The 15,550-nt window shown below is 57.3% G+C and overlaps 2 protein-coding genes and 1 long non-coding RNA gene across 7 annotated transcripts in view; 2 read left to right on the plus strand and 1 right to left on the minus strand.

The window, feature by feature from the left end:
- Positions 1-1,753: 1,753 nt before the first annotated feature.
- Positions 1,754-12,098, plus strand: LOC136303827 (uncharacterized). Its single transcript, XR_010724292.1, has 3 exons — positions 1,754-3,159; positions 3,237-3,407; positions 11,923-12,098. It is a non-coding gene; the product is annotated as an uncharacterized lncRNA (long non-coding RNA).
- Positions 4,741-10,836, minus strand: PLEKHB1 (pleckstrin homology domain containing B1). Of its 2 annotated transcripts, none has more exons than XM_066207496.1 (7): positions 10,749-10,836; positions 9,688-9,747; positions 9,065-9,217; positions 8,126-8,228; positions 7,276-7,315; positions 6,085-6,190; positions 4,741-6,010 (listed from the first exon to the last, which is right to left on the minus strand). In XM_066207496.1, the coding sequence occupies exons 2-7, from the start codon at positions 9,722-9,724 to the stop codon at positions 5,874-5,876; spliced, it is 576 nt and encodes a 191-aa protein (XP_066063593.1). In that variant the 5' UTR covers positions 9,725-9,747; positions 10,749-10,836; the 3' UTR covers positions 4,741-5,873. The 2 variants fall into 2 exon arrangements, with proteins under 2 accessions (XP_066063593.1, XP_066063583.1); XM_066207486.1 differs by having other exon boundaries at positions 9,688-9,750; positions 10,749-10,833.
- Positions 12,099-13,244: 1,146 nt separating the features above from the next.
- FAM168A (family with sequence similarity 168 member A) overlaps positions 13,245-15,550 on the plus strand; it is a 127,199-nt gene continuing 124,893 nt past the window's right edge. The window contains exon 1 of one of the 4 annotated variants that reach the window (XM_066207448.1): positions 13,245-13,443. In XM_066207448.1, coding sequence (XP_066063545.1) covers positions 13,260-13,443 — 184 coding nt within the window. In that variant the 5' untranslated portion in view covers positions 13,245-13,259. Of the gene's footprint in view, positions 13,444-14,220; positions 14,240-15,550 lie in introns of those variants that run through there. The other 3 variants (XM_066207475.1, XM_066207466.1, XM_066207458.1) reach the window with 3 other exon arrangements.

The following is a 15,550-nucleotide window of genomic DNA, read 5'->3' on the forward strand; positions in this document are numbered from 1 at the left end:
GCTGCTCAGCACAGCCAGGTACGTTCAGTGCATGTCCTTGCTGATAGCCTGTGCCTAACGTGACCACAGGGCTCAGTCCTGTCCTCGTCCCAGTTCTCCAGGGAAAACACACTTCCAAGGTGAGCACAGGAGCAACGTGGTCTTTGTATTAATTTTTTTTTTTTTTAAATAATTTTTTTTTTTTTTTGCACCATCCGCCTGTCAAGTTTTTAGATTTTCATTTCCTTTTACTCCACGGACGTGGCCAGTGGAACCATGGGAAAAGATGTTTCTAATGCTGATTTTTGTGCGATTTTTTGAGCGAAGGTCTCGGCTCCGTTTCTTTTCTCCTCCCTGCTCTGGCTTGCTCGTTGTACAGTCCATCATGCAGCTATTCCATGCCTCACGTCTTGTCTTGATAAAAGTAGTTGAAGAAATTGTGTAAGGGGAGAAAAAAAAAGGTTCCTTTTCTTCATGTTGGAATGTCACTGGTACCTCAGCTCTGTTTGATAATATGAACCAACCAGAACAAGAGAACAAATCCTTAGTGCTTGAACTAAATAAATACCTGTCTCATTGGAAAGCTCTGGGTCTCTTCTCTCAGCACATCCAGCGCAGCGCAGGCGGGAGGTGCAGCTCCTCACGGGGGGGGCCGAAGTGCTGCAGGAGGCTTTTGTGAGGGCAGGAAGGCTTTTGGGGGGCTGTGTTTCGGAGGGGAGGTGGTGGAGGGCTGTTTTTGCTGTTGCTGCGGTGTCTCTGCGATTGTTTCCAGAGCCCGAGGAGCGATGCCGGGGCCGGAGCGCGGCCTGTGCCGGCTGCAGCTGTGCCTTTCTGCTCCTTTCCTGCTCCTTGCATCCGGCTGCTTCCTCTGCTCCCTTCCCAAAGGCACCTTGTGCGGCCTCACCACTGCCTCAGCTTCCCTGGGACACGGGTGCAGCAAGCCCAGCTTCCCTGAGGAGGATCCTCCTTAAGCCTCCTTCTTGCTGGAGACGGCAGCCGGGTCTGCGGGGCCGGGCAGGTGAGTAACAGATGCTCTTTGGTGAGTTACCCTTTGCTTTCCTGAAGGAGAGAATCGTGGAATCACAGCGTGGTTGGGTTGGAAGGGACCTTGAAAACCATCCAGTGTCACCCACTGCCAAGGGCAGGGACGCCTTCCACCAGCCCCATCCAAGCTGGCCAGTGGAGAAGGGGGATTACCTGGATTTGGTGTGTGCCCAAACCTTGGTCTCTTGGTCAGGCTCTTCACTGTTAAGAGGACCATGAATAAACTGGTCGTGAAACTGGAAGGCAGTGGTGGGAGTTGTGCTGGGATTAGGGATATGGGAGCAGTCACGAGGGGGGGGGATGAGTTCCTGGAGAAGGTTTTTTGTCACCGGGGGGAGCTTCCGTTCCTTGCAGCTGGCACCTCCAGGCGCTGCCCTGGCTGGGAGCCTCTGGAAACACCACGTTCACCTCCTCGATTCCTCCTGGCTGCTGCCGTGGGTAGCCTTGGGACTCCCACCTCTCACTGGTATCCCAGTTCCCAACTTCCCTCTGGTGAAGGGGGTCTGGGTTAAACTGCAGAGACGGGGCTGCCGTGGAGCAGGGAATGGGCAGGGGCCCCCGCCTGCTCTGGAGGCTGCTCCTGGCCTCTCACGCATGGCTGCAGTGGGTCAAGCTCCTCTCCCAGCCCAGCTCCAAAATCCAAGAGGGAGTATCTGGCTCAGCTTGCAGGGTGCTTATGGTTTCTTTGCTCGCTGGTGGGATCAGCCCCCATTTTTCCAGGCCGGAGGAGCCACAGCATCCACCTGGCAGCATCTGCAGAGCCGCTGCAGCAGCCGAGCCGTCTCCTCGCTGCAGTTCCGCTTCCAGCGCCCGAATCCTCCGCAAACCGAAGTGCAAGGGCTCTCCCTGCCTGCTGCAGCAGCACCTTTTTCCATGCTGGGCATGTCCCGGCTCCGAAGGATGAGAAATGGGGTGGGCAGGCTGCGGCATGGGCTGCCAGCGCTCCAGCAGTCAGGGAGGCAGCTGCAAACACCCGGACCTCGGAGCAGCTTCTCCCTCCCATCTGCGCTGCCTCCTCCTCTGCTGCTCTCCCGCTGCCTGAGCCGGCCTTTCCAGGCTTGCTGGGCTTGGGGTTTCACCAATGGAATTGGTTTTTTTCATCAGTTTAAGGGATTTTCCATCAACTGGCAAAAAACCCGGTTTTATTTTCCCCCCTCTTCAACCATTTTTCCCTTCCCCACCCCGGTGCGAGCGCATGGTAAAGTCACACGTGGCTTTTCATAAATTATTTAGGATCCTCTTGGAGGAGCAGAATGGAGCTGGCTGCCCAGATCGATGCTGGAGAGGCCGGGCTCGAGCGTGTCAGGAATTAAATGCCTGGGGAATTGCAGCTCTGCCCTTTCCAGGAGGATAAGGGGTAGGGAAGGGCTGGAGGCAGCTGGGTGATGATGCTCCTGCTGCCCCACAGCTCTGCCCTGCTGGGTTGGGAGGCAGGGGTGCTGTTCCCAAATGGAATTTTCCAGGCTTGTCACCTGTTTCCGAGGGTTTGGGTATTAAATTAGAGCCATTTTGAGTGCTCGCTGTCGGCCACCCGGAGAGCACGTCTGGAACGAGGATGTTATTAAAGGCTTGATTACAGTTATTGCTAATTAAGGCCCTGAAGTGTCCCTCCCACAGCCAGTGGGTGCTCAGATAGAGGGCAGGGAAGGGAGAAAATGGGATTTATCGATGCTCCCAGCACTGGTGGTTTGGCACTGACCTTTCCTGCATTTATCCCAGCTTGGGAAGGGGGGCTGTATGGAAATTGGAGCTTTGATCCTGACGTTTCCTGAGCTGCTGGATTTCCAGAGAAGTGGGTTTGCGAGGGTCGCGTGGCCCCCAGCTGATTCCTGTGCCGTGGGATATTGTGGGATTCGTTTTCCAGGAGATTTGTGGGCATGGTGGACATTCATGGCTTGTGCCTGCTCCTTATTGCGGATCCCCTTTTTCTGAGGGTTTTTGGAGCTTTCCTCCGTGTTTGGAGCTTCAGCAGCTCTCCCTGCTGGGAGAGAGGAGTGCTGCGAGTCTGGACTGGAGCTGGGAATGGAGCAGGTCAGCCCTGATCTCTGTCCCTCAGCACTCCTTGTCCCTCTGGTCCTACTCAGAGGCACCACGAGCTCCTGGGAAGCCCCTCCTGAGGGGAGCAGACCAAGCCAGGTACTTCTGTGGGCTGGGGTTCTATTGTTTGTGCTTCCAAAATTATTTATATCCTATTTAATTGCTCCTTCATTTAGCTCCCTAGTGCAGGGCCTGCCTCCCACCAGCTGTTCCCACCGGCAGCGTGAAGACCCCGGGAATTGCTGCTGCTGGTCCAGCACTGTCCTCACCTGGATTGCTCCGTGCCCCTGGATCTCTGGGAGACCAGCACAGCAGGAGAGAAGCAGGAACAGTTTTGGGATGTTCAGGTACTGCAGGGATGAGGAGTGTGGGCGTCTGAGCTTGGAAAAAGGAGCTTTTGCAGGTCAGCAGCTGGACATGGCACGGGAAGGGTGGACAGTTTCTAGGTCGTGCTGCTATTGGTAACAAGTTTCCAGCTCCTTCCATCTCCCAGTGTTGTCTCGCCTGGGATTATGTGCCTCGGCCGGTGAATCATAAAATGGATATTGGATTGGTAAATTAGATATTTGAGTAAAATTCTTCCCTGTGAGGGTGGTGAGGCCCTGGCAGAGGTTGCCCGGAAAGCTTCTCAATATCCCATCTGTCCCTGCCCTGTGGCAGTGGGAAGCCATTCCCCGTGTCCTGTCCCTCCGTCCCTTGTCCCCAGTCCCTCTCCAGCTCTCCTGGAGCCCCTTTAGGCCCTGGCAGGGCTCTGAGCTCTCCCTGGAGCCTTCTCCTCTCCAGGTGAGCCCCCCCAGCTCTCCCAGCCTGGCTCCAGCCCTGCAGCAGCTCCGGGGCCTCCTCTGGGCTCTCTCCAGCAGCTCCAGCTCCTTGTGCTGCTGGCCCAGGGCTGGGGCGGCTCTGCAGGTGGGGTCTCACCTGGGCACAGGGGCAGAATCCCCCTGCCCTGCTGCCCACGCTGGGGGACCAGCCCGGGACATGGGGGTCTGGGGATGCCAGCACACACAGCTGGGACGTGTCACAGGTCAGAAATGGGGACAGTGGCCCTGTGTCACGGGGGTTGCTTCATTCCCGTGCCCACCCCTGGGTGCCGGGCCAGTGGCCCAGGAGCAGCAGTGCCCTGGGAGGTGCCGTGAGTGAGCAGGGTCCCAGGCACAAGGGATGAGGATGCAGTGGGCTGTGTGGGACTGGATCCTTCTCTTCTCCAGCCCTTGGGAGCTGGGGCTTGTGCTGGAATTAACAGAGGGACGGAGGGGCTGAATCCCTGGCTTAGAAGCTGGGAGCCAGGCGTGGCTCCTGCTTTACACAGATCCAGGGATTCTGTTCAGCCACCTGGAAGCTAAAGTGGGGCTGGCAGTGCCTGACCCTGTGCTGGGCCCTTCCCAAGGGGAGATGCCTCATCCCGTGGCTCCGTGATGCAAAGCACACGATGGTGGTTCTCTTGCTCTGGAGGAGGATTTTTGGGGCAGCTTGGTCCCTTCTGTGTCTCTTTGGGACCGCTGTGCCACACCCAGAGGCTGGAGGTGCGACCCCAGAGCTCCCGGTTGGAAAGAGAGGGAGGCAAAGGGGAGCTGGTGACATCCCTGGGCAGCTCTCCAGGGGGACACAATCCTTCCCACCCCCGGAGGTGGCTGAAGCTGAGCCCTCCCTCCTCATCCTCACTCACCCACAGGCCAGGACTGGTTTTTCACTGCCTTTATTAGACTTCAAAGAGGTTTTTTTGTCTTTTTTTTTTCTGTTCCCGGGAGCGGGTGCGCAGCAGGAGGGAGGCAGGGAATGCAGGAGAGGATGAGGATGGTGTGTTGGGATATCCTAATCCCCCAATGGGCACAGGGGTGAACTGACCCGGGGCTCTAAAGCAGGAGCAGGCTGGGGTGCTGGTGTCACTGGTGGTTTTCTATCCAGCTATGGGGTTTGTAATTCCTAAATTCAATGTCAGTCGTGGTTCCGGGATACCATCCTGGCTCTAGGGGCGACACTTGGCGGCTGTTCCTCACCTCTTCCGTCGCCCAACCAAAACCCTGAGCTGCTGCTTGTCCCCTGGCCTGTGTGTCCCCCCTTAATCCCAAATCCCTGCTGTGAAGATCCCGGCTTGGCTGCCAGAAAGGCTCCCTGCTCCCCATGGAGTGCTGCCTGTCTGTCCCTCCCAAAAGTCAGGGTGAACCTGTGTGTCCCTCCTACTTGGCTGGAGAGGCTGGGATATTCCCTGGGCTCTTCTCAGCCTAGTTCCCAAGGGTTTAACTCCAGCTCCTGAGGGTTTTTGCACCATTTCTCCAACTTGGCCAGGCCCAGAGGACCGGTGCGAGTTGGAGAGGGTTGGAAATCCTGCAAAGGTTTTCATCCTCCTTCATCTTTTACCCACCTCTTGAGCATCCCTATGGTTGTCCCCGTGTCAGCTCCTACTCCAGTGCTGCAGCCTCTCCCAAAAAAAAAAGCCCTTAAAAAGCCTCTGCATGGTGGGGCTCACCCAGCCAAAAAAGATCCAGTCAATTCCCCCAAATTAAGTAAGTCCCCTTTGCTCCCAAACCCATATTTCTGCAGCCAGCTCCCTGTGGAGATTTGGGATGGGGAAGCTCTGCCAACAGCCCCGGCAGCTCCCCGGGCCCTGTGCCGATGGGAATCGGATGCTGTGGGGTTCTGGAGTGGGTTTGGGGGGGGCTCTGAAGCACCTGGGGGCTATTTAATGCAGAAGCTGGGGCTGGGAGCAGGACGCGTGTGGGAGTCTGTCCCCAGGGTGTTTTGGGGAGGCCGAGGGGAGCTCAGGGCAGGTTCCAAGGCAGGGCCGGGGAGCAGAGCAGGGGCTGTGGCCCAGCCTAAAACCAGCACGGCATCCACATGAAGGAGCCCAGGGCGGCGCCGGTGGCGGCCCCCGCCAGCAGCCCCAGCGCCATCTGGTCCCCGGAGACGCGGTAGGGATCCTCGCGCACGATGACGTGGGTCACCCCGGGAGCTGTGAGGGAAAACGGGGCTGTGAGTGACAAGGGGACAGCCTCGGGCACGCCCCAGGGCCGCCGGGCCACTCACCTCCGTACTGGTGGCCGTAGTGGCCGGAGCTGATGTAGGCGGCCTGGTGGGAGTCCAGGGGCACCGTCTGGTAGTAGTCGTCGTCGTAGGGGTCGTACACGTGCACCTGGAGCGGCGTGGGGGGGAATTTGGGGGTCAGGCTGTGGCTTCCCCTGGAAGGAACGGGGCCCTGAGGCCCGTGCGGGGGGAATCCAAATGGTCCCAAGGGCTGGGGGCAGCCTGGGCTCCGGGCACCCTGACTCTGCCCCTTCCTTGGCATCTTAGCTGTGTCCCTGCCACCTTAACAGTGTCCCCGCCACCTTAACTCTGCTCCCATTCCCTTCACCTGTTCCTCTCACCTTTTCTGTGCCCCTGTCACCTTAACTGTGTCCCCATTTCCCCTTAATAGTGTCCCTGTTCTCCTTAACTGTGTCCGTATAATCTTAATATCATCCCTGTCACCTTACCCATGTCTCTGTCATCTTAGCCGTGTTCCTGTCACCTCAGCTCTGCCCCCATTCCCCTTAGCAGTGTCCCTGTCACCTTAACAGTGTCCCTGCCACCGTAACTCTGCTCCCATTCCCTTCCCCTGTTCCTGTCACCTTAACTGTGCCCCTGTCAACTTAACTGTGTCTCTGTTCCCCTTACCTCTGTCCCTATAACCTAAACCTTGTCCCTGTCACTGTACCCACATCTCTGTCATCTTAGCTGTGTTCCTGTCACCTCAGCTCTGCCCCCATTCCCCTGAACAGTGTCCCTGTCACCTCAACTGTGCTCCTATTGCCTCTAACTGTCCCTGTCACCTTTAACTGTGAGTCCTTGTCACCTTAACTGCGTCCCACCACATCAACTCTGTCCCCATTCCCCTTAATGGTGTCCCTGTCACCTTAACAGTGTCTTTGTCTCCTTACCTGTGTCCCCGTAACTCTGTGTCCCTGTCACCTTAACTCCCGTCACAGTCCACCAGTCAGTGACAGTGGCTCTGTCACCTGCCATCGGAGGTGGCATCCAGCCCCTCCCCACCTTCTTCCCTGTGGCTCCAGGGACTTTACTCCCTGTGTCCCGAGGCTGCACAGAGGGTGTTGGGGAGCCCCCCCAAGCTCGGCGTCAGCCTGGGTGGGAGCAGGGTTGGGGTAACCTCTCCCAGCCCAAATCCTGGATCCCAAATCCCGTGCCAGGATGGTGTCCCTGCTCAGGGGGACGAAGCCTCACCGGGGTGGATTTAGACTCCAGCACGGCCATCTTCCAAGCACTGCAAACAAAACAGAGGCACTCATTTTTGGTGGGTGCTGGAGAGCTGGGAATTGTCCCCTTCCTCCCCACGGGGACCTGGATGTGGCCATGGGGCCAGCACTATTCTTTAATTCCCTATTAAATGAGAGCTAGGATATGAGCTGGGAATGTGCTGGGACGTATCCCACACCACAGGGATGGGCACAGGAATGGCCCTGGCTAAAACAAGAGCAGGCAGGAAAATGACACCTAAATTTGGGGGGGGAGAGCACATAATGGGTGAATTTCCACTCAGCTGAGGTCAAGCTCAGTTCTCCTTGGCCACAGCTGAACGTTCCCATCCATCCAAGTTCAGCTGAACGTTTCCCGCTTCTCATTTTTAAAATTTTTATTTTTTTAAAGAAATCAATTTTTATAAAAATAAAACTATTTTTAAAAATTAATTTCTAATTTCTTTTAGAAGTAAATAGAAGTGGAACAGCGCCAAAAAGGGCAGTTTGCCTCAAGCCACTGAGGGCTTCACATTAAGACTTTTTATTTCCAAATAGTGATGGAAACCCTTCTCCTTAGTCAGGCCAAGGGGGGGGATTTCTTATCCACGAGGAAAATCCCCCATCAGGAGACCAACTGCTTAAAACCAGCTGCTTTTGACTCTGGATTATTCAGTGAGAACCCCAAGTCTCCTGCACCTTTCACCCTGCAAGCGTGTTTGAGAACACGGGCTGGGGGCAGTTTTAGCCAAGAGTGGGATGTGCTGGGAGCGGGACAGGGCTCTCGTGCCCCCAGGCCCTTTCCAGGCTGGGATAATTGGGATGGAAAAGTCACTTACACGGCGTCATCCTCGCTCTCGGCACACAGCGTGGTCTTGGAGCCGTCCCGCAGCACCACGGTCAGCAGGCAGTCCCGGCTCCTCCCCTCGGGTGGCTGCACGTCTGGGAAAGGAAAGGATGGGGATGGGATCCAGCCTCAGCCAAGGAGATGCCCCAGAGACCCTCCCCGGGGCTCCAAATTCCCCCTGGCACAGGAGATGGTGGGTTTAGTTTTGGCTCCATCTCCACGTGCAGGATGCGGTCAGGATCTCACAGGTTAAAAGGCAACACAAGGAATGAGCCGATGGGCAGAAACCTCCGCCCCCACGGCAGCAAGAACATGGAAGGGCAGCAAACTGCTAAAAACCTGCTCGAGGCCACGAGGCTGAGCTGCCTTTGCTCTGAACTTGCCAGAGCGCACTCAAATTTTGTAGGAACGGGAGATGCTCATTGCTGGAGTGGGATCGTGAGCTCGAACAAGAGCAAAATCTTAAATCCTCGAGGCTCATGTGTCTTCCCCGGTTCTGCAAGCTTGGCAGGACCCTCCAGTGAGCACAAAGCTGTGGGATTGTGCTCCCACCACCGCTCCCAGCCCGAGAAAGGCGCTTTGTGCGGAGGCCGTGGGCTGCGGGGCCCAGCCAAGCTGCTGCTTTGTTCTCCTTGTTTGTGCGAGACGTGAGCGATGAGTCAGGGCCGTGGGATCCTGTTTGTTACAAGCACAAACCAGGAGGAGAGATCCTTCCTTCCTCCCTTCCCTCCCTTCTTTCCCTTCCTTCCCTCCACCAGGAAAAGCGCTGGCAGAGATGCTCCAGCGTCTCCTGCCTGGGGATGAGGAGGGGTGAATGAGGCGGCCTGGGTTATTTTGGGGATGTGCACAGGTGGAGCATGGGTTAAGAGGGGTGCAGCCACACGCGGGATGGGGTTGGGAATGCAGGGCTCCGAGCGGGGGCTGGCCTCACCTTTGCACTCGCGGCCGATCCGCACGTCCCGGCAGCTGTACTTGATGTGGATCCGGCCGTCCATGTCCCGCTGCGTCTCATCGTGGTAGTAAACCAGGCTGCCATCCAGGTAGAGGACAAACCAGTTCCTCTTCCAGCGGCGCAGGATGGAGCCTGGTGGGGCAGGGAGCAGGTGAAGGACCCCAGCGAGCCCGGTGGGACACGGCCAGCGCGCTCACCAGACCCGACCTCGTCCCCCAAACTTGGATCCCTCCAGCTCCCGTGAGCCGCTGCGTCCCACAGGACACCTGTGCCTGGCATGAGCATCCGGGGCAGCGTGACCAGGTGGCTTTAAATGGGCAGAAGCTGCCAAAAAAGCCATCAGGGCACTGGGTGCTGCCCTGCTGAGCGCACGGGAGCGGATCCAGCCCCGGACACGGAGCCGTGTGTGTTCTCATGGCAGGCAGCCCCTCTCTCCGCTTACGTAAATCCGCGAGCGGCTGAGCCACAATCTCCCTGCTGCCGTGGATTACCCGCTCAGGTTGGGGCTCCTGGTGTCCCCCACACCCCACCTCTTCCCAGCAAACCTCTCTGGGCTTTTTTGGGGGGGATCCCAACCTGGAAAGCTCAAGGGTGGCACTTACTCTGCCGCCAAAGCCAACCGCTCTTCACCAGCGCCATGGCTGCCGCAGGCTTCGCCGGATCTGCTGGGATGGGAAGAATAATGGGGTTAAAATAGCAGCTCCTGCCTCGCCTCCGGCTCTGCCCATGGCTCCCACCTCCCCACAGCCTCCGGGGGTGAGGTGGGATGGGGATTCACCCTTGTTGCTCCTGGTATTTTGGGGGGAATGAGCTCAGCGCCCGGGTTAATCGGGGTTAGGCAGACGCGGGATGTCGTCATCTGGGAAACATCGCGAAGGAGGCACCCCGGCCACCTTTCCTTCTGCCTTTAATCTCATTGGGATTTAGGGATTATCGTCCCGTGGAGGTAAATGGAGAAATCCGGGCCACGTATGAAAACAGGCAGTGCTTCCCCACAGCCCCAGTAACTTTCCATGCTAAACGACACCTACACTTGTTTATTTTCCCTGCCTGGATGGAAATTAGTCCTTAATAAGGCCATGAAGTCATCGCTCCCCAGGTCCCCGAGCAGAGCCAACACCCCAGGGACAGGCAGGAGCAGTTCCCTGGCCCACGGCCCCCACATCCACCCATCGGCTGGGAATCCCAGCTCCCAGTGACGGGAACTCGGCACCCTGGGACGGCCTCCAGGATCTCCCACCAGCTCTGGGGGCACGGCGAGGCACAAACGCCCCCCCAGCACCTCTGTGCCTGCGTGACCGAGTGCCTGAACCCCTGAGTATCCAGGTCCCCATGGAGTTTGCAGCCCTGGTATCATCACCCGTACTGCCATATCCCCCGGGCGAGCACAGCCTCATCCCCCGGCACCCCCATCCCTCTGCACGCACATCCCTGTGCCACCCTCATCCCACTCTGCTCACGACCCCTCGGTACCCACATCTGGCGCCACATCCCCTGGCATCTTTTCCCCTCGGTACCCACATTTTGTGGCACCGTTCCTGCCCCCCTCAGGAGCCCGCACCTCCGAGTGCCGGCCCCCCCGGCTCTCCCCGCGCCCCGGTGCCCCGTCCCCGGTTCCCCCCGCGCCCCCCGGCCCCCCGAAGCCGCCCCGCGCATCCCTCACCGGGCGGAGGCGGCGGTGCCCGCTGCGGGATGCGCTGCGCTCCTCTCCCGCCGCCCGGCTCTGCCCGCCCGCGCGGCTCGCCGGGAGCTGTAGTCCGGCAGCAGCATCCCCAAGTGCCGGCCGCCGGGAAAACCCCGCTTTCCAGCGGTTTGTCCCCAAAAAGCCTCTGCCCGGCGCCTGCGCGGCGGGGATGCTGCCGGGCTGGTGCCGTCGGGAGCGCCCGTCGTTGATGCAGCAGCTCCGATCCTCACCTTCTCCTCAAATCCCCGCTTTTCCAGCAGTGTGAGTGCCCTTGGGAAGAGGCTCAGCCCCCAGTTTGGGGGTCCGGGGTGGGCACGGGGAGGAAATGCTTGGGGGATGCAGGATTTTGCTCCGGCGCTGGGAATGAGGAGGTGCTCCATCCAAAAAAAGCATCAATCAGGAACGACTCAAAGTTTAAGCGCCGAAGTGCTCGTCTGAAAGAAATTTCCAAGCGGAGGGAGCAGTCCTCTGCTGTGTCAAAATCAATGCCTGTCCTGGCTTCTGCTGGAATTAGAACCGTCCTGGGCTCTGGGACGTGAGGCTGGATTATTTGGGGAAGTCAGGACCCAAGTCAGGTGACAGCTGAGGGTGAGCTCTTAGTAAAAGGTGTTTATTGAGCACATGGCAACGCACAATATATATAAAAAAAATTCTATTCCAGCACGTTTTTCAATGTGAAGGCCTTTCCCCTCCTCTCCCTCCAGCGCTGGCATTACTGTGGCAAGCAGCCGAAGGAATTAAAATAATCCAGCAGCCCACTGGATGATCCCAAAGGAGTTAAATTGGAATCACCTCCTTGTGCATTCCTCCGTGCTGGTTATTGGGCTGCAAAACGTCCCGGTGGTGCTGAGTATTCCCCAAATCAGGGAAATTATTTGGAAATCTGGCTGGATTTGAGGGAGGCAAAATCCAGAGACTCTGTCCTGCAATGGGTCCGGAAAAAAGTTCCTTTAGGAAGGGATTTGGGCTGAAATTTGGATTTGTCCTGGGTTGCCTCTCCACACAGACACGTGCCAGTTTGGGATAAATTGTTCTCCAAACTTTTCCATTGTGGTTTTCCTCTTGGGAAGGAAATGGTGCCGGCATGGGATTTGGGGGGCTCGGTCTATTAATTTTTTTGTCAGCTGAGGTGGTGTTTTTTTATGTTAAATAGGATAAACCTGGAGCATGCTGGGTGGAAGTGGTGATCCAAAGAGCCAGGAGATTACTTCCAGCCAGCGAAAGGAGAGGATGCCATGTGGGAATACACTCTGCCCCTCGCTCAGAAGAGCCACATCCTGGATTCCCCTCCCATTTTCCACTGCAATCGGGCGCTGCTTAATAAAATCTGTGAACTTCAGTGCCTCCGGTTTGTTCTTCTTCCCGCTTTGCCTGCAGTGGCTCGTGCCTGGTGGGGATCTCCCCCATCCCAGCCACAGCCTTGGGGTTTGGGCAGGAAACAAAGGAATTTCAAAACTCTTCCCACGTCTCGGGAAATCCGTGTCTTCCACAGGGGGTCTCCCCAGATTTCGGTTCAGAGCTGAACCTGGGGACAGCTGCAGGTGACACCGCCGGCATTTGCTGTTCCCGTCCATCCCCACTCTCAGGACACGTCGGCACCTGGTTAAATACGCCACAAATCCCTCCGGAGGCTCCTTTTCCCGTAGCTGAGCGTGTCCCATTGGTGCCGCTGGAATCCTGCGGGAGAAATGCGCAAGGAGAAATATTCCCTCTTGGCATGTCTGTCATCCCCTCCACGCCCATCCCGGGGGTGGGAACACCGAGCCTTGTCACCCGCGTCCCGATTCCCGGACTCCCAGGGGATGCGTTCCACATCTGTGCCTCAGGAGACACAGTTTGCAGCGTGAATCTCCACAAAAAAAAAGAAAAAAAAAAGAAAAAAAAAAAGAAAAAAAAAAGAAAAAAAAATCCCCACAACCCCACATGGAACAGCAGCCAGAGTTGTGAAGGATCTGGCGTGGGGGGAGTGCCCGCAGGAATTCTCCATCTCTTCCCGAAATACTCCTTTCCTGCCCTAAGCAAGGTTCGGGTTCGGTTCGGGTTCGGTTCGGGTGCGAGGAGAAGGACGCGGCAGAGCCCCACGGGGACGGCGGGGGTCGGCAGGCAAGGCCGGGCCCGGCGGCTCCCCGCTCCTCTCCCGCGGCCCGCGGCTCCGCGCTCGCCAGACGACTCGGGAAGGCTCTCCCGGAGCCGGGATCAAATCCCGGATCGCCGTGGAGCCCCATCTGGCACATCCCGACGGGATTCCCGCAGAGGCCTTCTGCCGCCCATCGGCCTCCGCGGACTACAGCTCCCGTCATGTCTCGCCGAACTACAACTCCCGCTGTGCCCGGCGGCCCTACCCCTGCCGTACTACACCTCCCAATAGGCCCCGCGCCTGTCCGGGCCCTGTCGCCTGGTGTCCTTCCCCCGCCTGCCGCGCGGACTACACTACTCATGGCCCCTCGCGCGAGGCGGCCGGCGGCGGGCCGCGGCGGCGGCGCGCGGGGCATGCCGGGAGCTGTAGTCCCCGCAGCGGCGGCGGCTGTAACGGTCCCGCTGGTGGTACTGCCCCCCCTACCCCCCCCCATTCCCGGCTGGCGGCTGCGGGAGCAGCGGGAAGAGGAGGAGGAGGAGCGGGAGAGGGAGATCTGCCGTACCGGCACAGGGGCCGCCGCCGCCCGAGCAGCCGCAGGTAAGGTGAGGGGAAGGGAAGCGGGGACACCCCCGGGTGACAGCGGCGGGAAAGGGGTGGCGGCTTGGGGGCACCGCGGTGATGGAGGGGGGTGGCCGGGGGCTGCCCCCGAGCCCCGGAGCGCACGGGGAGGGGGCGGCGGGGCAGCATCCCCCCGGCCCCGGGCGGGGAGCGGAGATCGGGGCCCCGGGGCGGGGGGGGGGACACCCCGGCAGAGGCCGTGTCCCCCCCTGCTGCCCCCGGGGCTCCTGCCCCCGTGTCCCCTCGGAGCCTCTCCTCCCCGGGGGCTCTGTTCCCCCGAGCCCGCTGTGTGTCCCCCCGCTCGCAGACGCTGTTCCCCCCGCGGGCTGTTGTCCCCTGGAGCCCGCTGTTTGTCCCCCCCCCGGTGCAGCCTGTTGTCCCCGCACTGGGCTATTTCCCCCCCAGCCTGTTGCCCCCCAAAATCTGCTGTTCCCCCTTCCCAGGGGCTGTATTCCCCCCCCTCCCCGGGCTCACCCCCGTCCGTGGGAATAGGGGACGGGATGCCCGGACTGGGGGTGCCCCCCCAGGGATGGGCGAACCCCCCCAAAATATCCGGAGGGGCACGTGGGGCCGGCAGCAGAGATGCCGGGGTTATTGACGAGCCCGCCGGCAACTCCATGCGACGGGAAGGGCCGAGCGGAGCCGTCAGCCCTGTCCCGCAGCCCTCCCGGGGGGGTAAAATGCTTTTTAAATGGTTAGAAAATGGTTAAAGGCTTTGCCGAGCGGGGGGATGTCGGCGCGCAGCATCCGCAGGAATGAAAGCGGGGACATCCAGGTTGGGAGATGCAAGGCGGTGTTAAGGTTTTTCTGCCTGGATAAAATGCGTATTCCGGTCGTCTTTATGAAAATGTGGATTGTTTCCTCCTCCCCGTTCTTTTTGCATTTCTTTTTTAGTAATGATTGCTTGCGTGCTCCGTTGTTGGCATTGTGGTGTTCAGGGCAGCAAAGTCCTTTGCTATATGGTGGGTGAATAACGCCAAAAAGGAGCTTGGTTTCAGTCCTTTATAGAAAGCTGAGGAGCCTGGAAGTATGGAAATGAAATAAATATTCATTAGCAGAAAGAGGTTTTGTACCGGCTTGGGTTTTGGGGGCATTTTTCCCCCCACCGCTGCACATCGTGATGAGCTTTCGGGTTATGGTTTGTATTTCCATAGGCTGAATTTTATTTATTTGGTGCTCATTATTGTCAAGTGCAGAAAAATGAGCAGGTTAAGGGTATTTTTTCCCCCCATCTCCTGGACAAAGACATGTTGTGCTAAGCAGAAAGGAACCCCAGAAAGATTCTATTTCTGTTTTAATCAAAATATGATTTAAGATGCAACGGTGTGTTTATTTTTGCGGTTAAATAGTGATGGAGGAAGTCAGAGCCTTTTTTTTTTTTTGTGTGTGTGTGTGTTTTTTTTTTAAGGAATGTGAATGATGGAAACATCTTTAGGGAAACATTTTGCTGGACTTGATTGCATCAACTGCATTATTTCATAAAATGTGAGCTGTGAAGTGGTTGTTGATTAGAACTCAAATTGAGGAGCGATGTTGAGCAATGTAAAGAAAAAGGAAATTAGTATGAAGAGGCCAAATGCGTATTTTCTTTTTCTTCAGTTCTTTCTGGTTCTGAGTTTTAACTGTTTCGTGGATTTTCTTGACCTTTATGGTTGAGTCTCTTAAAAAACAAAAACCAAACCCCAAACGACGACTGTGATCTGTGTATTCTTGTTACACATACAGAGTTATTAAAAGGACTGATATCAGCCAGCATTGTGGATTTTGCGTTAAATTTATATTAAATCTGACGAACTTTTGTTCTCTAAGTTGCAAATACCAACTTACCCAGTTATGCATCCCAACTTTTTATTTACCGAAGCAAATGCTGACGGTTTTTTAGAAGGAATCTTTCTCTCCCAAATCCCGTGCTTTATTTTAGGGAACGTGGGATAAGCGTTACAGATAACGTTGCTCAGATCTGGGGGGTTTGGGGTATATTCTTCAGCTCATTAAAATCCCTGGCTGTCAGCAAAGACACACTTTTTTGGACAGGTAGGTGCATATCCTCTGGAACAAAGGGATTGGAAGCAAAATGTGTTTGGAG

Source organism: Chamaea fasciata, unplaced genomic scaffold (genome assembly GCF_029207755.1).
Source record: "Chamaea fasciata isolate MVZ Bird 193981 ecotype frontalis unplaced genomic scaffold, bChaFas1.0.hap1 SCAF_2, whole genome shotgun sequence".
Taxonomy (NCBI): Eukaryota; Metazoa; Chordata; class Aves; order Passeriformes; family Sylviidae; genus Chamaea; species Chamaea fasciata.

Excerpts from the sequence above, each read along its gene's own strand:
- PLEKHB1 (XM_066207496.1), bottom strand. The coding sequence starts at position 9,724 with ATGGCGCTGGTGAAGAGCGGTTGGCTTTGGCGGCAGA. Across the intron at positions 7,316-8,125 it reads GAGAGCGAGGATGACGCCGT|TGCTTGGAAGATGGCCGTGC; the intron begins GTAAGTGACTTT and ends TTTTGTTTGCAG. Across the intron at positions 6,191-7,275 it reads TGGAGTCTAAATCCACCCCG|GTGCACGTGTACGACCCCTA; the intron begins GTGAGGCTTCGT and ends ACGCCGCTCCAG.